The 24,725-nt window shown below is 50.2% G+C and overlaps 1 protein-coding gene and 1 long non-coding RNA gene across 4 annotated transcripts in view; one reads left to right on the forward strand and one right to left on the reverse strand.

Annotated features, from left to right (window-relative positions):
• ANKH (ANKH inorganic pyrophosphate transport regulator) overlaps nucleotides 1–18,846 on the forward strand; it is a 136,721-nt gene extending 117,875 nt beyond the window's left edge. The window contains exons 9-12 of the mRNA XM_019646211.1: nucleotides 12,417–12,546; nucleotides 14,890–15,013; nucleotides 15,577–15,676; nucleotides 17,394–18,846. Of these exons, the coding sequence (XP_019501756.1) occupies nucleotides 12,417–12,546; nucleotides 14,890–15,013; nucleotides 15,577–15,676; nucleotides 17,394–17,504 (465 nt within the window). The 3' untranslated portion in view covers nucleotides 17,505–18,846. The remainder of the gene's footprint in view (nucleotides 1–12,416; nucleotides 12,547–14,889; nucleotides 15,014–15,576; nucleotides 15,677–17,393) is intronic.
• Nucleotides 1,054–14,879, reverse strand: LOC109384676 (uncharacterized). Of its 3 annotated transcripts, none has more exons than XR_002124458.1 (3): nucleotides 14,482–14,879; nucleotides 12,585–14,323; nucleotides 1,054–11,781 (listed from the first exon to the last, which is right to left on the reverse strand). It is a non-coding gene; the product is annotated as an uncharacterized LOC109384676 (long non-coding RNA). The 3 variants fall into 3 exon arrangements; XR_002124459.1 differs by having other exon boundaries at nucleotides 12,585–13,619; nucleotides 14,175–14,879; XR_002124457.1 differs by having other exon boundaries at nucleotides 12,585–14,879.
• Nucleotides 18,847–24,725: the final 5,879 nt, after the last annotated feature.

The following is a 24,725-nucleotide window of genomic DNA, read 5'->3' on the forward strand; positions in this document are numbered from 1 at the left end:
AAGTGACCTGGACAGTAGAGTTGCTTTTAGCTAACTGATATGTGGCCTTTGTTGAAAATGTTCTTTATTTTATTTTAATGGGTTTATTACTGCATTTCCAGCACTGGGTCAGATACACGTGAAGTCACCACCATTGAATTACGCCATGAGATTATTCTGGGGTCTTTTCAAGGACCTTCTGAGCCCAGGGCAAGCCTCAAAGAACCAGAGTGTGATGCTGAGAAAAAGCACGTGTGGCCAATAATCGTGCCAGGAAAACCTGCTCACCATTAATCAGGTGTCAGGTGGTTTTCGAGGGCCTGTCTTTAATCCTCCCTTAACCCATATGGCTTGAAGAGTGAATTGACCCTTACCAAAAAAAAAAAAAAAAAGTTTCTAGAGCATCGTGGTGTACACGCCACAGCTGGCACCTCTGAACCGGGGACGGATTCAAATACCCTGAATGACCCTGGGGCTCTCACGGCGCTTGACTGCCCTCTTCATGGTTTTTTGTGATAAAAGGGGTGAAAGGAAAGGGAATTAGCACAGTGTTGATGGATGTGGGCCCGGAAGCCCCAGGGCCTGGGTTCAAATTCTGGCTCCACCATTCACCACCTGGCTGGCTTTGGGAAGCTCCCTTAAAACTGCGAGCCTCAGCTTCCCCAGCTGCCACCCAGCATGATAAGCAGACCCGCCTTTTAAGACTTTTCAAAGGGTTCGTAGCTCACATAGTGCCAGGCACGCTGTAAGCAAAGAATCCCAGCTGTCCTCATCTGAAGTTCCCAGACACGTGAGCTTCAGAGTGAGGAAAAGATGGCTGTACCTGTAAATAAACAGCTATTGGTATAATTGATGCTAATGAATAATTTTATGAATTTTCTACCTATAGTTATACATATATATGTAGGTGTGCATATATACATATATATATATAACATGGCGGAAAGTTCATGAACTTTATTGTCTGACCTACAAGCGCGCGTGCGTGCGTGCGCGCGTGTGTGTGTGTCTGTGTGTGTGTGTGTGTGTGTGTGTGTACGTACCTTACAAATTTCTGTGGATTTTTTTTTTTTGGGGTGCTTAAAAAAATCAGTCTCCTGGTATTTTTGTACACCCCTTCCATAGTTGGACCTCACGCATACACAAGACACATATGTGTGCACATTTTCTCCCCGAGGCTTGGGAAAGCTCTCAGATGTCCTGTCACACCTTCCTGTTTATAGCCTCCAACCCCAGGTGCCGACAGGGCTCATCCCAGCCTTCAGTCGTTTTGCTCATTTGAAATGTCAGTTACCCACAAGCTGCAGTGAGCACAGAAAGAGAGAAAGGGATATATTTAGTCCTCTGACCTAGATGTCTGATATCTCTGCACACAGCAACCAAACATTAGAAATGCCAGGAAGGAAAGATTTTAAGCCACACATGGACGCATTATGCAGAGTCTGGGCAGTGGAGCAGTCACTTTCAATGGGATCGACCATGCTTTAGGGGATTCTCTATTAGAGGCACAGCCCCCCAGAGAGAGAACACCTGCGTATTTATCCCTGCAGTCATTCAACAAATGCTGGGGCCTCTGTGATATCCCAGGCCTGGGACTACCACAGTGAAACAGTCTCTTTCCTTACGGAATTTGTAATCTCATAGAGCAGAAGGGCAATAAACATACACCATGGGGTTAGGTGGTGTACTGTTGTAGTTTCCCATGCCTGCTGTAACAAATCACCACAAACCTGGTGGCTTAAAACAACAGAAATGTACTCTCACAGTTCTGGACGCCAGAAGTCACAATTCAGTTCACTGGGCTGAAATGAAGGTTTCAGCAGCCATGCTCCCTCCGGTGGCTTTGGAGAAGAATCTGTTCCTTGCCTCTTCCAGCTCCTGGTGGCTGCCAAAATTCCGTGGCCACGTGACTCCCATCTCGGCCTCTGTCTTCACACCGCCGCCCCCTCTTCGTGCCTGCGTTAACTCTCCCCTTGCTTCCATCTGATAAGGACCCTGGTGAGGGTGTTCCAGGCCCCCCCAGACAATCCCAGCTGACCTCATTGCGAGTGCCTTAATCTACTCACGTCTGTTACCATAAAAGGTACTGAGTACTTCTTCTGGAAATTAGGGAGTGAATATATCTCTTAGGTGGCCGTTCTGCAGCCTGCTATAGGGAGTCACAGATGCTTTAGGGAAATTTTAGTAAAAGGAAAGAGGGTGAGAGAGATGCCATCTTGGACAGGACAGTCAGGGAAGGTCCCCCTGAGGGGACACATTTACACGTACGTAGGATCTCCAGGAGCCCAGCAGCCTGGCGCTCCCTCACGGGTCTTTCCGTGACCGCTGTGGACACGCCGTCCCGTGCTTGAGTGGCACCTGGTGGGCGTCCACCTGCACGGCTCCATCCCTCCTCTGTGCCCAGAAATTGGCCTCAATCCCTCCCTCTCTCCCTGGGGTCAGCCTCGCCCAACTCACTCCTTGCTGTCCACGCTTAACTATGCTCGAGACGCCCAACCTTACAGAAAACTAAAGAACACATAAAAATCATGTCTCTATACAGCAGGCAGCCTACATTTCTCGTCTCCTCAGCATTTGAACTTCTTAAGAGAATTGCCTGAAGACACCTTTCCCCACCTTCCCGCTGCTGCCGACCACTGCCACCTGTCCCCTCCCCAGGCCACGTGCCTCCTCCCTCAGGGAGCCAAGGGGCCCTCCTTCCTTCCTCCATCATTCTTCTGATTGCGCCGGCCCCATTGCTTGTTAGTCCTTACAGACCTTGCGGAGGCCCCGACTGCCTCACCGCCCCCAGCTCACCTTACCTCCGGGCACCCCTGTCCGAGTCTCTTATCAGGGGTTTGATGCAGCCCACTTCCCTTCCCGTCCGCTGCTCCTTTCCTTGGCTTCCGTGACTCTATCCTCTGCTGGTTTTCCTTCTTCCTTTCTGGATTACTCCCTCCCAGGCTTCTTGGTGGAAGCACCCAGACCTGTGCCCTAGCGGCCTGCCCATCTCCCTCTCGACACCCTCTCTGCAGGGCCTGGATGAGACACCATCACTCTCCCACACGTGAGCGGCCACCTCCTCCTTGACCATCAGACTGTGTCCATTGAGGGTGTTCTGGTCCCCAGCTTCCCGAAACAAGCCTTGTCCGGAAGGGACGAGGTTGGAGGCTGCTGGAAAGAGGAGGTGACAGAGTGGCCTGTAGACATCAGGCCCGGAATCACGGGGTGCCCTTGAGGTCAGGAGGAGAACAGGTGTCACTAAAGGGGTGGTGGCCACTGCGGAATTTAAGAAGATGTTCGGTATTTAAAACCTTTTAGTCCTGAAGCTTCAGAATCTCAGGCCTCCGAGGGCCCCTCCCAGCTGAGAAACAAAGCAAAAAGCTGGATGTGAGAGAAGGAGCTGTCAGAAACATCCTCACCGTCAGGTTATTTCCTGTGACACTGAGATAATGAATCCCTTTTAGTGAGGTTTTATGCTGTTCACTCTAGATAAGTCCTCAGAAAGCACAAATCCCAAAGATATAAACAGGAACTCCACTCTGCCCCATCCCCTCCCCCCAGAGCTGGCACCACCTTTGAAAGGCATTGAGGTGACTGAAAGGTCTGTATTTATAGCGCCCCTAATCCCTGCCAGCGCCCAGGCCTCGGCCACCTGCTCCTCTCAAGGTCTGAGCGGGTTGTCTGCGGCACTGCTGGCAGAAAAAGGCAGAGTCTCAGGGAACACAGACGCCCTGCCGACAAGTCGCAGGCATGGAGTCTGGCCCTGCACTGCCTGTCGCCGCCTCAGGTTCCCCAGTTAGGAGACTTTTCTTCATTTACGGCCAGTTTTGCATCTTGAAGCTCAGGCTGAGCTGCTCCTCTCCACGCGTAGTGGGTAAGGTCTCAAATGCTCTGGTTGGCATATTCTTCTAGTTTGCTGCTTCATGGGATAGCATATTTCAATATCCCATAAGCGCGTCAAGAATCTCTTTTTCTTAATGGCGTCCCATCATTCGGAGCCGTACCTCAATAAAGCATGTCCGTCCTGAGAGCTTCGGTTGTGTGCTAGAAAGCTGCAGAATGCTAGCTGATAAATGGAAAAGCCACTATCCCACAGGACCTTGTCCAGTCAGCTGTTTCCAGAGTTAAAAGTTTGTGAGAATCACCCAGCCTCAGCTCCTGTTGCTTAACCGCCCCTCCAGCTGTCACTCAGCCATCCGGGGCAGCGGACACCACAGGCCTTATTCCAGCCGTGGTGCCATGCTGACCCTGTGTCTCCAACAAGGACAGCCTGTTTCAGGCTTTGTTTCTGCTGGGCGGCCCTGCCCCCGCACCCCGAGACTGCCTTCTCATTGTTCACATTATCCAGGAGCAGAAAATGACTCTCTTGGGCACAGGGGGAGGACAAACAGGACCAAAGGTAAATAAACTGAATTCAAAACTTTCTCATCTGGCATCCCCTGGGAGCGTCCTGTGTACCAGCTGCCCTTTGGTCACCTTTAGATGTCTCAGAAATATGGAAGGAGCAAGGCTTCTGAGTCCCCAAGGCTGGGGTGCAATCCTTGCCCCACCCTTACCAGAAGGGTGACCTGGGGCAAGCCACACAGTCCCCCTCGGTTTCGGTGCCCAATCCTGGGATTGTTATGCAGATTAAATGAAGGAACCCGTGGGAAGCTGCTGGTACATAATGACGGGTGAGGTTAGCTCCTTCCCGCCGAACCTCTGCCCTTATTTCTGTTGAAAGCTTCCATAGTTCAGCGTTTGCTTTTCGAGTCTTTATTCATTGTAGATTGGAGGGGTTTGTTTGGGGGAACTCAGAGGAGATTAAAACAACTAAGACCGGTCCACAAAACTACAACGACAGTACAGACCCACAGTGCATTCTTCAAACAATTAGCAAATGAACGAGCCGACGGTGGTGGTGTGAGCAAGTTCAATTTTTAAAAAAATTTTTAATTGTGGTGAAATATACCGAACGTAAAACGTAAGCCCCTGAACCATTTTTCTCAGTGTACAGCGCCGCAGTTCACACTGTTGTGCCGCCATCACCACCATCCACCTGCGGAACTAACTCTGCATCTTGCAGAGCTGAAACTCTAGCCCCGTTAAACAGCACCTGCCCACCCACACCTTAGTTCCAGTTTGACTATTCACAGTCAAGGCAAAGTAAAGGCTAACACTCAGCCTCCTTGTGAGGAGAGGCGCGTACCTGAGCAACCTAAAGAACTCACCTGGGGTTGGAACTTTGCAAATATTCTTGAAATCGGGTAAGAATATTCTTACGAATTAAATACTCTATAGGTAGATGCAATGGGCAGGAGTTTGACAACCGGAGCGCCCTCTGCAGGCTTGGTGCATGGCGCCCCCTGCTGTTTGAAGTATATTGTTGCTTTTAATTAATACTTGGCCTTACCAAGAATTTGGCTTCGTCTTAGATCGTGCTCTAATTCAGCGTGTGTATTTGGCGGTTTCGTTAAATCTAAAGGATGGTAGGGGCGATTTAGTTTCCATATTCTTTAAAAGTAACTATTTCTAAAACTACATCTGAAAACGCTGAGTTTTTTTACCATTAGATGTGCTATAACAGTTAGTGGTTGCATCAACTCCCCTGTGAAAGTATTCCAGATAGATGATAGTGTAACAATAATTATGACTGTCGCCAAGCCACATGGAGAATACTAGGTACTACATAAGAACTCTGTAATGTGCTCATCCAAGGCTCCCCAGCTTAACCGAAAAGCAAGCTCTGTTTCTCTCAGTGCTAGATGGAGTTTACTCCATCTGTTGCTCCCTGATAAAATTTTTGCTAGCCTGACCTGACATAAAAAGTTCCCCACCTTTCCTCTCTGATTTTTCCTCAGAAGGTTTTCCCTACCTCTGACATTCTCCTACACAGAAGGGTCCCTCCCTCTTCCATCACTCTATCACATTCTGTCCTTTGGTTTTTCCTGCTGACCCTAGTGGCTTTTCACCCCACCCCCCACCCCCACCCAAGCCCCGCAGCTCTGCAGGACAATGGCCCCATTCCCTCTGGTGATTACTGCAAGCTTGCTCCCTGTCACACTGTCTAATGCTGCTCCCCAGAGAGTGGGCTCATGGGCCATTTTCACACATTATGGATGCTGCTTTAGTAGGCATTTCCACTCTAGTGAAATGGTATATTTTTTTTCTTCAAAATTGGGACCTACCCTGGTTCTAAGAATCATCCTGACGGAATGCTGTGTCATTCCACTGGGGAGGTGGTGACTTCTCATGAACTCGCTGTTAGCGTTAGGAAGACTCTTAGAAATGACCCATCATTCAGGTGGTGGTCAGCAAATGAGTGAGAAACCTAGGAGAGGACAGGCCAGACGGGTCCCCAGAGAGCAGCCAGGCCTCCAGCCTGAAGGCAGAGAGCAGTGCTCACATCACATCCCGTCATGTCACATCATACCTCCAAATGTGACCGTTTCTCACCTCCCTCTGGTCCAAGGCCATCTCCCTGGATGGTTACGTTAGCCCCCTGCCAGGGCTCCCCGCTTCTGCCCCGGCTCCTCACAGTCTGTTCTCACACAGCGCTGGGGCAGCCTGACAAAATGACAATCTGATTACATCACTCCTCCACTCACAACCCCCTGTGGCCTCCATCTCTCTGGAAATACAAGCTGGTGTCATGACCATTACCCACAAAACCCTTAATGAACTCCCCCACTTCACCAACCCCACCCCATTCCATCCCACCCCTGCAAAGTACATACAGCCAATGCAATTTAATGCTAAGACTCAAAAGGCCAAATGCCATTCCTTGGGTCTACATCAGCTCTCTCTCTGAAAGCTTAAGCTAGATAGGAATGTGGGCTATCTGATAGTGCCCTGCCTTGTTTGGGCCACTCCACCTCCAAGTAAATCAAATCCGTGTGCCTTCTGCATGGAGTGACACGGGATGTAATTTCCCAAGACTCTGGCTGTGATGACCCAGCTGCCAGCCACCCTCTGATAGCTGCCCATCCCTCTAAATCAAGACTTCTGTCATCCCTGTCTTAAGTACATGTTAAAATTGACAGCTCCAGGGGTCCCTTTTATTTTAAAATGCTTTTCTGACACATACACACACACACACACACACACACACACACACACACACACACACACACACAAAGGAATACACGCTCTTTGTGGAAAGCAGGGAAAAGTACAATAAGGAAAATAAAATCAATCTTAATCTTACCACCTACAGATGACTCCACTGACAGCATTTTATTACTGTCCCAGGAACCCTTTGGCGATAATGATAGCTAAGATCAATTGATCACACTCACTGTGCCCAGCACTGGTAGAAGCATTTTGTGAAGATCAGAAGGCCACAGACATGCTGGTGGTCTGGTTGTCTGAGATGCGCTGAGCTGGCACCAGAATGTAAATCAGCTTACTCACCAGACACACAGTTCAGAGCCAAGCTGTAACCACATCTTTGTGCGCGGTATTGTTGAGGGTTAACCACTGGTTTACCCAGTGGAGACTTAAACCCAATGAAACTTCTGTTGAACCTTTCTTTCTAAGTAAAAGCTCCAAACAAAAATGATGCCTAGGGCCAGCTATTTTAATTCAAAACAGCTGCATGTGTTTGACTTGTTCTAACTGCGGGGGACAAGAACCTCTGACTTACCACCAATCCTGATTATTCAGGGTAATGGACACAGCTTTGTGAGTTCTTCAATAGCATGGTCAGCAGCTTCTGGAAACCAAGTCAAAACCAGCGCGCTTAGCAATGTTCCTTTTTGGCGTGGAATCCTCTCAGCATGTACAGAGATGGCTGTGCTTGTCTTTTCTCTGAGTTCAAATGCTGATGGAGACAACGGGCTTCTTCAAATCCCAATCCAGAATTTTGGGGAGACCCGGATTGTCCCAGGGCAGGTCAGGGACTGACTGTGTGTGAGGAAACAGGTCTTGGGAAAGATGTCCCTTCTGTGGTTCTAGTCACATTGACTCAGACTGTGTAGCTAGCACCTTAGACCAGGGGTGTTATTTCTGTAAGGCTAAGGGCTTCCTCATCCTCAGAACACACTATACCCCTCTGGGGATCTTAATTGATGGTAAAACTTTTGTCACAACTTAGCTCATTGTTATAGGGATTTAGAAATGAAAGGTTAAATACTACCCCCAACACAGAACAACTACAGACAGATAAAGCCTGCTTAATGGATTGCCTCTAAGGAAAATGTTAAAAATTACGCATTGATCTCCCCAACCAATCATTAGAAGTGTGACCGTGACACAGACACTAACCGGAAACTGCGTGTGAAGGCTGTGAATAAAAGGGCTGCGGCCCAAATGGCGGTTAGTTCCCAAAGAGGCTAATACAATGAAAGAAGAGAGAATGATGCCAGTGATCATGAAGGTAGAAGTTTCGTCTGGAGTGGACTATGCCCTACGGGAGATAAGGATGTCTTGAAATACAAAGTGTTTCAAAGTTCTAAAGTAGAAATTTCATGGTCAGTGCCTCTCCTGAGAAAAAGCATCACAGTCTGTCAAATAAAAGAGGAGTGGCTCTTTGGTCTCCTTTTTCAATAAGCTTTTTGTTTTGGGATTATTTTAGATTTACAGAAGCGTTGTAAAGATGGCGCAGAGTCTCACGTACCCTTCACCCTCACTCGTTTGTCACATCTGAGGAACCAGCACTGGCACAGAACTACAAGCTAAACGCCATGGTTTACCCAGACTTCACTAGCGTTTTCCTCATGCCCTTTTTCTGTCCAGTCCCATCCACATGACCCGCTTGTCTCCTTTGCTGCCTCTGATCTGTGCGAGTTGCTTAGACTTTGCTCGTTTTTTGGCCTTTGCCAGTTTTAAGGAATACTGGTTAGCTGTTGTGTAGAATGTGCCCCAGTCTGCGTTTATCTGAGGTGTTTCTCACGGTTAGATGAGGCTTTTGGATTTGGGGGCGGAAGACCACGTGGGTAATACCATTCTCATCACGTCTTATCAGGCGTGCATGCTGTAAACATGACTTATCCCTGCTGATGTTGACCTTGACCACCTGGCCGAGGTCAGTGTTTCCAGGTCGCTCCACTGTAAAGGTTCTTTTTCCCCCTTTTCCATACTGTGCTCTCCTTGGAAGGAAGTTACTGTGGACAGCCCACACTTCTGAATGGGGAGGGCGGTCCTACCTCCCTAAGGGCCGGGGTACCTACATAACTTAGTTGAAATTCTGTGCAGGAGATTTGTCCCTTTGTGTTTCCTTGTGCCAATACGGACTCATGGGTATGTGTTGTATACTGTGGGTCATAATTCAATACTGCAGTATTTGTTGCTCAAATTGTTCCAGCTTTGGCCATTGGGAGCTCTTTCTGCTGGGGTCGTGTGTCTTTTGACATATTATTCCAGACTGCTCATCTTGTATATTTCCAGCCCTGGCCCTAGAATAAGCCTTTTCTCCAAGGAGCCCTGGTTCCTTTCATTGGAGAATAAATAGAAAAACCAAAGCTGGGCACTGAGTGGGTTGTTCTGTTTTGCTGGCCGCTTCCTAATGAGATAATATTGACAGCACGCTCTGCAGCAGAAAACCTAACCCTGCAGCTGCTCTCAGGAACAAATCACGTCCATTGTCAGTAGTTTATTAGGTTTGTGTTCTGGGTTGGCAAAGTCGATGTCATTAGGCTCTGCAAATATTTGAGGAACACAGTATGTCGTGGTCAGCTGGGAGGGCATGTCCTGAGTCGAGACTACTCTGGGTGAACTCATTAGAATGACACTTTTCCTGAAATATTCTTTGTTAGTTTAACTTCGAAAAGCTTCTTGTTTTCTGAAACAGGCTGGTTAAATTGGGTCTGATTATTGTACTCAGGCTCAATACTTCTCTTGGGGCAAGTTCACCTGCAGATAGGCAGTGCAGCTTTTAACCAACGCCACACCTACTGGGCGATCCAGGAAATAGGCGTTGTTTTATTTTAGGAACTTACTAGAAGGCTAGGAGCATTTTCACACTGGAAGCCCGGCAGAGGCAAAGGGTGGATGTCATGCCGGGGCTCAGCTCCCGGCAGATGAACGCAGAATTCGGTGAGACCGAAAAGGAACAACAACGGAGCCACAGGCAGGGGGTTCATACCACTATATTATGTTCTCGATGACAGCTGGTCGAGACACGAGAAGCAAACATCCGTCAAGACCCCAACAAGGGGTCTTCCTGCGCCACCGCCTCGCTGGCGGCTGGGGAGACACAGGAAGCAGGGTCTGCAGTCTCTGTAGCATCCGAAACACCTGCGCTTGCTAACACAGCCGCAGCAGTTACATGCAAAATAGTAGCTAATGGCCAACTGGTTACAGCTGGTGGCCATCTAATAACGCAGCCAGCACCTTCCCACGTGAGGCCGAGAGCCTGGAAACGGCCCTCCTGGCCCTTTTCCGACAGTGGAATTCAGAGACTTCAGGAAGAAAAAGGAAGCTTCTATAGGATGCATGCGGTGTTTCTCCCCTTGAAATACTTACCTGTGATTGCTCGAGCCCCCGACTGACAGCTTTCAGTTACGTTGTTCCAGAAGACCCAACCTACACCCTCAGTGTGCCTGGCTGAGAGCTCTGTAGAGGCGCCTCAGTGGTCTTTGGTCCTGCTAGGGGCATTTAGGGCATGTTTGGCACAGATAGATATCAGATAGTGAACAGAGTGGTTTATTAGTGATGCCAAGTTAAATCATACTGTGGAATTTTAAAAATGAAATATCGAGCCCCACTCCTGGGAAGCTCTACTGGAGATCCTTCAAACCTTAATATTTTGTTTTCAAGGGACCAGAACTGTGGTCACCCATCCAGGTTACAAATACTCAAGTGATTCGGGCCCAGTCATTATCGTTGTGTCCTCACATTGGACGCCCTCAGAAGTGACTGATCATCTCCTGCAAGGCAGTAAAAAGCCATGTGGAGAAGCCAGAGGGAGGAATTGCGTGGCTTTGCCCCCCAGACGCTTGCTTGCACCATCCTCCCTGACACGCAGTGACACCCTCCTTTTCCCTTGCTTTGTTGTAACTTACAAGCCACTTTACAGTGATTTTGCAAAGCACAGAGAGATTGCAACATAAGGCATTATCTCACATTCAGATAATCACTGGCTAAAAATCAAATACAGCGTTACAGTGATTGCCATGGAAGCTTTCGTTTTTAGCAAAATGTGGCCTAGGTGTCTCCAACCTTTGAGGAAACACAGGATGGCTTACCCCTCTGTGGGTCCTAAGGCACAAATCAGGTGCAGCCTTGAGGCGGTAGTCACTTCTCTTAATTCTTCACAGCTTTACTGCTATGGAAAATACTTGTCAGAGAAATGAATTGTGTCTCAATGCTGTGCTCAGTGTCGTTTTGAAGCTGTCGTGTGAAATTGCCACCATCCCTGGGCTGTAGGTGTGAGTCATATCACACCCTTTCAGGCTGGCGGCTTTGCAGTGGGACAAAGATGACCGGGCCACTTGTCCAGGCCACTAGGTAATAAAGTCTCGAAGCTCTGAGTTGCTGCATCTAAGGAAGTATTTTTCCCTTCATGTCAAAGATAGGGTGTAAGTACTGGGACAAACGATAGTACTTCCGTCATGTTTGAAAACCAGTGGGATCTTCTTCCCAGATGCTGAAAAATTCATGACAGAATAAAAGCTCCATTGCATTTATAAAGTGAAGCGTATTTATAATAGATCCTCCCAGGTATTTTTAAAACTATAATATGTCAACCTGACATAGTAAATAGGACCAGCCTGATTCCAGGATACACTTACCCAGAGCCTAAGCGGTGTTATAGTCTAAAATTTCAGTGCTCTGTTTTTACACAGCTGTAGTTCATTTTATAATGTATCCACTTTCATTTTAGGGACGAACCTCTTGCATCTTAGGAAAGGGAGAGAAATAGCTGGTGGAGCTGGCATGGTTTTGGCTCCCATCCCCCCTGTCGGTTTAAAATCCCAGTCGGTCTTCCACTTGACCATTTCCCAAAGTTCCCAGTTTCATGGCTGTTGTCTGTTCTCTTAACCAGGCCTTAAAAAGTTTCCAGGCCTATAATTAGTCTAAGTATTGCTATGTCCTTTCTCATTGGGTGTGCTGATGCAGTGTGGTTCTGCGCACATCCAGATGCTTTCAGGTCACTCTGTATTATTTGGTTACGCTATAAAAATTGCATTAGTAAGCACTCCTCCCTGAGCTGACTGAGCGGCACAGCAGCCCCATTAAGCCTTCCATGAGAGCACCCTGGTCTCCCTCACGGGCCCGGCGACCCACTCAGATACGTCCACATCTGTCCCACTGCCCGGGTCCCCTTGGGCAGATGTGGCCGATGGACTTGGGAGGGCCTGTGTTGGCGGGTGACAGCAAGGCAGGCAGTGGCTCAAGGACTGGTGTGCCAGCCACCTGCTTGGGCGCGTCTGCCCTCGTTCTGAGCTCCTGGGACGTGGAATGCCCGGCTTCCTCATCCACTCGCTTATGCCTTTTCCTAACATCCTTGCTGTCTCCCCCCACCCCCCACCCAGCTCTGCTTCGTGATGTTCTGGACCCCCAACGTTTCCGAGAAGATCCTGATAGACATCATCGGAGTGGACTTCGCCTTCGCCGAACTCTGTGTCGTTCCTTTGCGTATCTTCTCCTTCTTCCCAGTGCCAGGTAAAGAAAACCAGAATGAAAGACGAAGTCCTCCTTACCCGCCTGCCCGATTCAGTCTTCTTTCTTTGGAAATGTTTGCAATCGTGTCCCAAACAAAAGTGTAAAATTTCACAGTGGGCTGCAAAGACACAAAGACATTATCCGAGAGGTTGAAAGTTCAAGAAATGAATCAAACAGGAATAATTTGTTTTTTTTAAAGGACAGTGGTTGCCAACACAGTCAAAAGAAAGACCCAAAGGGATAGTGTGTGAAGTCTGTGGGGGGAGAAAACTGCTCTGTGTCCTGACTGAGTGGTAGTTACACACATCTATGCCTGTCCTCGAACTCTTAGAACTGTATGCTCAAAAGTCAGTTTTTCAGTGTGTTCATTTAAGAAGTAAAATGGGAAAAAAAGAAGGTAGAATGCTACAATCTGGAGATGTACAAAGAATGAGAGGCACTGCTGGAGATAGGAATCTAGGGACAGAAGTGAGTCCAGCTGGCATATGGCCAGAGAGGAAAAGCCCCCCGAACTAAATATAAGCCAGGTTGCAAACCCCCAAACCGGTAGAGTAGTACGAGGTATGCCATAAAGAATGGGGCAGTTTTTCATTAAAGGAGAAAAGCAGTTGCAGGATGGCTGACTAGTACGCTACCTTTTCTGTAACAGATGTATGTGTGTGTGTCTGTATGGAACATGCTCACAGTCAGTGCATGTGTGTCTACATACTGTTTCTAGAAGTAACTCACCAAGCTGCTAACATTAGGACGCAGGCTCAGGGCCCCGGGGTCAGGGCTGGGAGGAAGACCTTTGTACTGTGTTCCCTTTCGCACCTTTCTAGTTCTGTACCGAGTGCGTGTTGTTACCTGTTAAAAATTGCATTGCCAAAAAATTCCACCTAAATCATTCAGCTGAGATGCGACAATCTGAAGAACCACAATTAGGTTAGGAAATGGTTCCGTGGAGTAGTCCAGGTCCAGGCCAGTGGTGCACCCACCAGCCCTGTGCTGTCCCCAAGTCGGGCCACAACTGCCCCTGCTCTTAGATGTCAAGCAGTCCTGGAGGCTGGGCCTCTCGGGTGTCTCCTTCCTGGCTGTGGCAGAAATGGAAGCACAGACGAGCACAGACTTTGTCAGGGGAACACGGGGGAGCCCAGCTTTGGAAGGTGACACCACCTAGAGGGGACGACACTTGTCATCATTCCCCAGTCTCCACTCAAGGAGGAGCTGGAGGTCCTGGAGAACTAACTCCAGCGGGGACAGGCTGGGACCCCCTTTAGTCTCCTCTTGTCTCCACTTCCTCACCTGTCAGACTAGTCAGCCCCCACCTATCTGTGCAACCTGCTAGGTTTAGGCCGACCAGGTTAGCATTCCACTGTGGGCCCTCACCCTCACCCTCGACCAAACCCAAGTACGTGTCTGTGCCTCCGACATACAAGGCTCCACCCTGGGGCCAGCAGGCACGCCGTCACACCAGGAACACAGCTTCCTCCAGATGGAGCCCGGGCCTGAGTTTTCACCCCAGGCGTGAACACTTCCTTCCCCTCAAAAGGCCTTTGCCGCCTCACATGGGATAAAGGACTGGGCCTGACACGTCCTTAACCCCCTTCCAGTGTCAGATCAAACCTAGACCTCAGGGCCCTTCTTACCGAGGTGTGCGCTCTGCCAAAACCAGACTCAGTCTGTACCCACCGGTGCCCTCCGTCGCGCCCAGGCCCGGTCCCCGGGCCTCCTGCTTCACGGACGGCGGACAGGGCGAGGTCTTTGTGAAGCATCGGCGTATCGGGAAGACAGGCAGCTGTTGGGGGAAGGAGGAGAGGGGATGAGCGCGGTGTGAGTGGTCAGACAGTGCTGGGAGGGAACGCGGGCGATGGCCGAAAGCAGCACCCTGCCTCCCGAGACCGCCAGCCTCCACGCCGCCCCGGGCTCGTGGGGAGGGCTTCGGGCCCAGCTTACCCTCTCGCCCACCGTCAGCCTGGGTCCCCGTCAGCTGCCTCTTTTCTCCCAGTTTTCTAGAGAGGAATGCCCAGAGCTTGGGGCTGGGGGTGGCAGGAGTGGAAAGGACCGTCCCAGGAGCAGGCGGGGCCCTCAGGGGCAACAGTGGTCACAGTGGAGGCAGGAGGCGGCCCACAGCCCACTGCGTGGACACCAAGGGCTGTGAGGAGGCGGGAGCCATGGCAGGGACAGAAGCAGGGACCAGGATCCTGGCAGGAAGGGGACGTGACTCGCCCAGGGCAATGGCAGCAAGGCCTGGGCGCCAGCCCACTGCCCGGGGACCCCTCATGTGCTGCCGGAAGCTGGAAGCGAGAGGTTGCAGGACTGGGACCGGCCGGGCGGCGCTGACGTGCTGTGCTCTCCCCGTAGTCACTGTGAGAGCCCATTTCACCGGCTGGCTGATGACGCTGAAGAAGACCTTCGTCCTGGCCCCCAGCTCCGTGCTGCGCATCGTCGTCCTCATCAGCAGCCTCGTGGTCCTGCCCTACCTGGGGTATGTGGTCGGCAGGCGCGGGGCTGTGGGCCTTCTGCCGCTTCAGTGCTCTGTCCAGAGGCTCACATCTGCCTCTTCGTGGGACATCCCCAAGCACATCTAGAATTCAAAATGCAGAGCCGTGTCTTGTTCTCTACCTCGGCACTCGGTGGGAGGCTCTTGACATCCATTCTAGAAAAGTACTTTCGGGGTCAGGCCCACACACGATGACCATGGAGCACCTACTATGGCTCCCAGTCTCCTGGGGACGGGGCGTCAGTCGTTTCCTGCAACTTGGAAACCCACATTGTGTGGAGAGGAGGGCTGGGCGGTGCTGCAGGCTCACGAGTGAGGGGAAGTGGCCTGAACAGCGGAGGCTGAGTTGAGACCTAGCGGGGAGTGGGAGATGGCTCTGCCTGGAGTCCCATGTGACCTCCCCATGAAGGTGGACCATGAGGTGCAGATCTCGAATGTGATTGGCCCCTCTGTTATCTACACCTTTCCTGGGTTTCAGCTGCGATTTGACTGTGTATGTGCCTCAACTTGGCTTTAATGACAAATGGCTTTTGGGTTCTCATCCCCAGGGTACACGGAGCCACCCTGGGCGTCGGCTCCCTCCTCGCAGGGTTTGTGGGAGAATCCACCATGGTCGCCATAGCAGCCTGCTACGTCTATCGGAAACAGGTGAGATATTTACCAGGCAACAGACGCGCACCTGCTGTGACTGCCAAGCCTCCTCCCAGGTGCAGGGAGACCTGAGCCGCTCCCCGCCGGCCCACAGTGGTGGGGATACCTCACCTTCGTCCCATACTTCAGCTGGGCCCGCACTGCTCACCATGACTCCAGGGACCCTCCGCACGTGAGCAGCCCTCACCGCCAGAGTTGCTCAGCCCTGGGTCAGGTCTAAGAAGGGGAGACCTTTTTACGTTCTTATGTAGGTCATTCCTCACACCCGCCTTGCTTTAGAAGGCAGTTGTATTTCTCAAGAGAGACAACTAAAAACAATTGAGGTCTACAATCCTGCACCCTACTATATTGCCTCTAAGGAATTAAAAAATGTAGAAACTACAATAAATAATGGTTTTGACCAAGCAAGAAAATCCTGAAAAGGTGGTTCCCCTGGCAACCAAGTCCTTCCCCTAAGTCCTTATAAACCCAGACTTGATCGCTAAGGAATCTAGAAAGTGTTGCATGGTCAGGATGCCTCTCCCACATTTGCCTCTACAAATCCTTTCCCCTCTTCAACCCCAGCTCCCACCCCACTGCAGGAAGTCTTTCCTGACCCCCACCAACACACACACACATACACACACACACACACACACACACACACACACACACACACACAGAGTATTTACATACTCTAAATCTGTTAGCACAGAATTAGTTTATACTGCAGGATTATCTAATTATTTGGGGGTATATTTCTTTCCTTTCAAATGTTATGAATACTCAGGGAGCAGGTGCCCCATCTTACATTATTCATTCAACTGAGAAGGGACAAGATGAAGCAGGGAGTGCATGGGGGTAGAGAAGAGTGGGGTGCAGGGCTAGACCTCTGGGGTACACCAAAGTGGGCTCCCCCAGCCATGGCAGCCGGGTGGTGACAGCTGAAATTGGTGGAGATTTGGACCTAACCAAGGTCGGGGTTTTGTCTGGCAAATATGATTAAGAAAAGAGGGGCAAGGAAGTGGTTACAATTACTGAGCATTTCATTTAAGCTGACGGAAGAGGGCAGGGTCCTGAGGGAGGTGGAGGACGGATGGTACCCCTGAAGTTGGCGTGTGGGTGGTGCTGAAGGTGTTGGTAGTGACAGGGTCCCCACTGAGCCCATGAGCTTCAGAGGTGGGGCTGGACAACCTGATCCCCGGAGGAGGAAGGGCCAAGGCATTGAGAGACACTGACCGCGAGACAGGCGACGGGCAGTGCAGCCTCCGGGAATGAGGACAGGCAACAGCAGGGCGGGAGAGGATGGCAGCAAACCTGGGACTGGCCCAGAGGGAGGAACACCCCCCCACGTCAGGGCCCACACTCGGCCCCAGGAACAAGGGTCTGCCCCGGGCAGGGAGGAGGGGGACAGCACGGCCCCGCCCCTGTAGGAAAGGGCTGCAGGGAAGTGGTGTCCTCGGGGCAGGCAGGTTGCCATCAGCTGACAGTGCGTTCCAGAGGGCACTGGGAAGGGTCGCTGGGACGGGGAGTTGGGAGACGGGCTCGCCCAAAGTGCCCGGCACAGTGCCAGGTGACCAAACGGCAAGGCGCGAGCTGAACGAAGGTGCAGCCTCAATGAGGTCTCCCAACCATTGACAAGCTCCGGGTCTGAGACCCCAGTGGCCTCCCCCTGCTCCTGGCTCTGCTGTGTGTCCTTGTCACCGCCTACACTGATGTGTCTTCTTTGGTCTAGAAAAAGAAGATGGAGAATGAGTCTGCTGCTGAGGGGGAGGACTCGGCCATGACGGACATACCGCCAGCAGAGGAGGGGGCAGACATCGTGGAAATGCGAGAGAATGACTAAGGCACGGGGCGCACGGGCACTGCGGGGACAGCGGTGATGGGACTGCAGCGTCATCTCTCCCATTGCGTTTGTTCCGTCTGGGTTTTGGTAACGAAAGAGGCCTTGATGTAAAGGTTTCATGTAAACTCCCTGGCATACTGGGTATGCCCACACGCAGGCGGGGACCTAGAGAAGGGTCTCTGCCGTTGCTTTGTACAAACCAACAAAACAGTTGACTTCACGCCCCGCTTCACGAAAACCCGAAAGTCCTAGCTGCCTCGTAGTCCAAGCCGTGCCCCCCGCCCCCCGCCCTCGCACAATCTCCATTTGGAACCAAAGGACTGCGGCTGTGCCGACCCTCGCTTCCCGCCCACCATGGCCCAGCTGGCCACAGACTTCACCCTCTCCCTTTGCATCGCTCTTAAGAATTCACAGGTTACAACTTGGCTTCCTTTGATTGGCTTCGCAGTGACATGGCTGTACAAAGTGAGGTGACCCTGGTGGCCACCCACCGTGGAGTCCTCGGCTGTCTAGTGCACACGTGCAGATGGTCAGCGACAGGCCGCAGCCTGCGGTGGCCGTGCTCCCTGAGGAATGATCTGACAAGGCGCTGGGCGGACGGCTGGAATCGATGTCCTGTAGGAAGGATGGGGCGGACTGCACGGGAGCAGCCAGCGGGCGTCCCCTTGCCCCTGGACCTGAGTGAGCGCCCCACCCGCCCCGCCCGCCGTGTACATACCCGAGCTAACTCCTAAAGTGGTCACAGAAGCGTCTCTCCAAATGTCAGCCACCTTCCGCACGTCTTTCCCTGAAGGCTTGCTTTTCCACTCACTTTTCCTGAAGATGGCACTAGAGCAAGGGAAATGGAGCACTCTAACTTTACATTTTAGTTTTTTTTAAGTGAACTGAAGCTTTAAGTCATAATCTAGCATTCTAATGCCAGGTTGCCGTATCGTAACCTTTGAAGTAGATTTATTGCCTGGTTCTGCCATTCTCAGTCATAACCATGCGGTACAGGTAATTCCAGGTGTACTCCCCTCTCACCCACAAGATAAAAAAGCAAGACATTTTATAAACAATATCAGAGTCACTATGTGATATTCCCGGAGACGACACATTTGAAAACCATTTAGTGCAGTATATTTTTCTAAGTTTTGGAAAGCGGGTTTTTTCTTTAAAAAAAAAAATTATGGACACAATTCAGCAAATTCTTGATTGCGTCGAAATTCCTAGACTGAAAGAACCTAGACACAAAAATATTTTAAAGATATAAATATATACTGTATATGTTATGTAATTTATTTTAGGCTATAATACATTTCCTATTTTCGCATTTTCAATAAAATGTCTCTAATACAACACAGCGATTGTTTGTGTGTCAACATGCCTGTAGTTGAAAAGTATTGTATCGATGAACACTGTATCTTATTTTCAGCAGTTTTACTGTCTGTCATTTGTACCTAAATGTAAGGATCAGTAAATGACGAGAGAACTATTTTTCATCATGGATAACGGGTATAAATGGGTCAGCTGGTGTAGACAACAGAGGCATGGAAGTATATGCTAGAAGGGCAAGAAAGAAAGAAAAAGTCCAGCCTTTTGTGTTTCTTGTTTTCAGTGCTGTATAATCCATTGTTCCTCACAGGAAAAAAGAATGTGAGGGCATCAAGTCAGCCGCAAGCGTAACAGGGTTGTTTTCACATTTCTGGACACCCAGTGACCCTCGGGGGTGCACACCAGGGATGGGGGACAAATCCCCGTGTGTTTGGAAAATTAAGATGAATAGCTATAGGGACAGATCTGAGAAGATGGAGAAAAAAAATCAAATTATAAAAGCTTTTCTTTAAAAGTACATGACTAAAAAATTAAACGGCAGTATTTCTTAACACGTGTGACTATTTCATGCTGCGAGGTTGGAGCTTAAAGATCAAACTGAAAAAGCCAATTATTTCCCTCTCGATCAGGGAAAGGTCAAGTAGAGACTCTTCATTAGGCAACTAGAACATGTTATTATAACTGCAGATGCCCGTTCAGTGATAAAGGTTCACAGACAGTAATATTTTGGTAGATGTTTGGCGACAACAGGAAGCAACCCCCAGATCCAGGCCATGACGCAGCTATGGTTGTGCAGGACGTTTCCAAGACCTGTCGCCTTGAAGAACCCGACCCCTCGCACAGTCCCTTCACTCGGGCTGCTTACATCACAGCCTAACACACACACCACTTAACTTCTAAAGCAACGCCCCCTGCTGGCAGATTTTTCTGCATCTGTTCTAACCAGCGTGGACGGGAAAGGAGGCTAAACCAGAGAAGTGGGGAAAGTGTTTTCCACTTTGCAGAGTAAGGAGGGATCCTCCTCAGACTTTGCTGACCAAAGATATGTTCCCCCACACAGGTTTGTTTGTTTAATTATTTTTATTGCAAGTCGCTCAATACTGATTTTATATATATATATATATATATATATATATATATATATATACACACACACACACACACACACACACACACACACACACACATACACATATACACATTTAGAAGGGCTCCGTGCCGGTGAGGGTTGCATGTCAGGGACCATGGAAAGACCGGGCGTGACTTTCTCAGTGTGGAGTTATTGCTTATAGACAAAGACTCTAAAACTACAGGGGCATAAAGGTGTTTTTAATAGAAATGCTGAGAAGTGAGTTGGGGCAGCTGAAAGCAGTCTTTCCACTGACACTGGGTTTTCTCGGTACAGCCCAGGTCTGAGCAGCTCTTTTCGTGGCCTCTGCTTTTTTGAGGGGCATATTCAATGTCTTTCTTAAATGTCAGCTGCCTGTGCTCTGCCCCCAAAGAACGGGATCTCAGTGGGCCTGGACGTCAGTGAGACACCCAAGCACTGAGCAGAAAGAACCAGGGGAGTCCTGCTCCAGTGAAGCCGATAGGGCTGGACCGGCCGGCCGCGTGGCTCAGGGCGTGGTGAGAGGTGTGCACTTCGGCAGGTGCCCCTCACCTGTTTGAAATTCTTTAATTTGGGCCCGGAAGGCCACTGGTCGTGTCCCTCGCTGCCTGTGTGGGGCTTGTCTTGTGCCAAAGGCTCTCTCTTCTCCGGGCTTGTGTTTGTGTTTTGTTTGGGGTTGGGTTTTAGCACTCACAGCTGGTTTGGCTTTGGAAACGTCCACGGATGGCTGATCCCTACACAAGCGGAAACTGTTAGTGCTGGTTTAGGATATATTGCGTGGGGCCAAGTGAAGCTTCTCTAGCATAGTAAATGCACTTTGTTTTTTGCTCCTTGAGTCCTCCCAATAGCCTTGGGAAGTGCGGGGGGCAGGAGGCCCATGAGGTAGGAGGCCTGGGGGCCCCGCTGGAGTCCAGCTCCACCCAGACATTCTCCAGACCCCAGGGTGCTCCCCAGCCAGGGGCCAGCTCTGTGGTCCCCACAAGCCGTCTTTTCTGGATCTCTCCCGGGGTTGGGATCGTAATTACATCCCCAAGTACCAGAAAAGTCATTCAATGATCTTAAAGAAGTGGGAAAAGTCAACAGCTCCCTCCACTCCTAACCATTCCTCATTCGGGGGTCTTATGGGAAGGAAGGAGTATGGGTGAGTAACTTTTTATACCCTTAGTTTCTAGAAACATGATTCAAAGACTCAGGGGTCCTCGGACTGGATATTTTATTTTATTTTTTTATGTCCTACTGAAGTGGGAGATTGAGAACCTGTGTTGCAAAATAATATTTATATTGTAATTAAACTACATTCTCTTGAGAAATATTTTCTTGTATTTAAAAATCTTTCTAGTTCAATAACTCTTGAAGCCGACCAGTGCCCAGGACGGCATGTGCCATGTGCACCGAGCCGAGGTTTCTGGTCTCTCACTTTGCAGGTGAGCTCACCTCACCTTAGGACGAAGCCTCCAATCACAGCCATGCACAGCCCAGGAGAAGGGGGCCTTTGGTGTTTGAATCCTGTCCTTTTTTTTTTTTTTTTGTTTCATAACCAAAATTGCAGTGGGCTGGGCTTTACAAGATGTGATCTGTAGGTGTTGAGATGTCTCCTTTGCACGTGTGGCCAATTCCTGAAAACCTGCTTGCCTTCTGCAGACAGCCACCCTCACTCACAGCTCTTTCATAAAAAGAATTTGAACCACAGAAAAAGCGTGTTCTTGAGCAGCGTTTTCGTAAACCTTCGAGATGCTCCTCTGTGTGGTTACTTTGAGTATTTCTGTCACTTGAAGCAGCACACCACCATGTGATTCACCAGCTGATCTAACCACACGTAAAACAGGATGTCAAGAAAACCTGAAGACAAACGCAGGCGAGGCCTGTCACCTGCCCTTTGAAGGCCACACATCTACAGGGAACCAAGCTCATGCTCACAAGGAGAGCGATTGTGTTATGTAATCAAAATAACTCCTTCTGAAGTCAGAAAAGGCGTAACAAATTATATAGTGTCCTGTCTGATCCCAAATGGGACAATTAATGAAGATGGTGAGATCATTTTATGCTGACTTCATTTCCTTCTCAAGAGGCGAGGTTGGAACTATTAGCTGTTGCAGTCTCTGCTAAGAGCACCAAAGGTGGGCCTCCTGAGTCATTTTTTTAAAAATCCCTTTTATCAAGTCCAAGTGTTTTCAGAGGAGTATTTTTCTCTGCTTCATTTGTAACCCACCAGGGTCCCTAAAAGACTGTATAAGATATATGCGCTTTTATGGATGGTGGTCAGCTACACATAGGATCAGCACGTTTCTTACTGGGTACCTTGTTTTAGGTTAGGTTAGGTAACTTCAAGTACACTTCACTAACAAAACTTGACATTGGCTTCTACAGTCTGTGGAAAACAAAAGCGCACCAATAGGAACCCTCTCTCTCTCCAGAAGTGTACATGGTCTTTTCAGGTTAAAGGTGAGGGGAGGTGGAGACAGACCAGCCAAAAACAGCTGTATCGCTCATTCACCCGTCTGGCTTCATGGAAACTCAGTGGCATGTGGAAACTGGTCATTACTCTCAAGATTTAAAGGCAGATATTCTCCAGTTAGGAACTGGGGACCAGAAATGGTGCCCTTGGAGTTGGGAACCATTACAGTCAGGTGGACTCTTGTTCCTTGAGAGTTATGAAAGCCAGAGAGGCAGAACCCAAAACCCCGCCTGCCCCTGTATAAGAGAGTCTGGTTATCAGTCTTTATGTGAAAAGCATCACTCTTCTTTAAAAGGTACTGTCTTAACCTTAAAGAAAGATGATGGCTCATCATTTTCAAAGAATGATGACCCTCCTCTGAGATTACATGGAGAAAGTGTTTTAACATTCCTGGGATCAAGGATGGCAGGACTCTACTGACTTGTTCGTGGTTTTCCTTCTGAGCTCCGTATTGTCTTGGAGTTAAAATCCCAGATCTGAGAGCTGCCTCTACCAGGCTTCTCTTTCACGGCCCCTGACACTGCCGGGCTTTTGAAGTCTAGGAGGTCGTCTTTCTTCCCACCCACGCTGTGTGGGCTCTGGCAGGCCTTCCCGCCTAGCTGTATAGTCAGGACGCGGAGCTGCGCTGGCCCCAAATCGCTCATGCACTCCCTCCCGTGCTTCCTCTTGACGTCCCAGATGAATCACATTATCACCCACCCAGAAACCTACTCCAGGAACCTCCCGCCCCCACCAGTTCCCCCTCCTAAAATCTCTGACTTCACCCCTCCCTCTGCACCCTTTTTAGTCCCACCAGCTTAGCTTAGGTGCTCCTGGGTGTTTTGAATCCAAAGACCAAAACAGAACAAATACAATAATTACATTACAGCACACACCTGAAGTTCTTACACCTGACTCATGTGAAAAGCTCTGTCACTCTGAAGGAGCGGCTGAGGAGAGCTGGCTGCGGTCGGCTTGTGTCCCCCAGCCTGGGCTCTGTTAGGACGGAGGTTTGCAAGTTCACGCACCATACAGTCAAGACGCGATTCCTCCACTGTGCCTGGCAACGCGGCGTCCTAACTCCGCTGCTGCGCCTTTCCCCCACGTGCCACCACCGCCCAGATTTTGGCAGCCTTCCTCACCCGACAACTGTGTTTCTCAACGCTATTTAATTCCACCTTCTTTGGAAAATAAAAGTGGCCCCCGTGCCCAGGCCCCAGGCCGGCTCCCACCTTTGTTGGGAATCTAGTTCTACACGTTTCCAGGTGACCTCATCTGGGCCTGTTTCCAATTCCCAGCGCTCACCCCCGGAGCTGCTTTCCCAGCCGTGACTTGTTCCCGAGCTCGGACCCGTCGCCTCACGTCTCCGTGGCGGGGTCCCTGCGGGGCGTTGGCCCTGAGCCCCTCTGCACACTCCTCCCATACTTGCTCCTGGCTAGCTGAACTCCATTATCACCCACCAAGAAACCTACTCCACGCCCCGCCCCTCCCTCAGTCAAGTCACTAACCGCCTTAGGTCTTCCTCCTCATCTGTCTCACTTCTGTCCCTCCCTCTGTCCTCTTTCGTCCCACTGGCTTTGCTCAGGTGCTCCTGGTCACCCTGCGTGCTACAGGAGCCTTCTCCAGGCTCACCTGTTCTCCTGGACTATGATGTAAATGATACCTCCTGGAGTTTTGCAGTGCACAACCCATACAACCATCCCCAGCAGCCTAACCAGCTGCCCCCCACCCCCTCACCTGCTCTTCCAGGTTGGTCTTTCCTCTCACTCTAGGCACTGGGTTGCTACAAGGAGGGCCCCACACTTACCCGGGTGGGCACCAGTCTGAGCGTGGCTACAGGGAGTAAACAAGCACCCAGCCAGGGAGGAGGAGATTAACGCCCAATGAGAAGCAGCAACACAAAATGGGGACTCCTGCTGGTGCCCAGCCGCCTGCTCCAGGCATCTTCACACAATTCCAGAACCTGCTCCAACTCCTTTGTCCTCATCCACCATGAGGGCACAAAAGAACCAAGAGTAGATATCTAAGAAAGAGAATCGGTAGAGATGGTTTCTTTGCAGAGGAACCCCTCCTCCCCAGGAGTGTGTACACGTGTGTGTGTGGAAGGGGGAGTCCCCCAATACCTTAAGCCTAGTGATGGGGCCACTCAGAGAGCATGAAATGGGCCCCTACAGTAGTGGGGACTCGGTGTTTGGGTGTCTGACACACCTGTCAAATCTGACAGGAGAGAGCGCCTCAGGAGAGGGGACACTGGGGCTGACTGGCACATGCCCCCTTGGACAGGGCAGAGGCACTGCTCCCATGAACCAGCCGTGGGCCACACAGATGAACAAGCTGACCTCAGGTTGTCTTGGGGGTAAACAGG

Source organism: Hipposideros armiger, unplaced genomic scaffold, assembly GCF_001890085.2.
Source record: "Hipposideros armiger isolate ML-2016 unplaced genomic scaffold, ASM189008v1 scaffold_98, whole genome shotgun sequence".
NCBI lineage: Eukaryota > Metazoa > Chordata > Mammalia > Chiroptera > Hipposideridae > Hipposideros > Hipposideros armiger.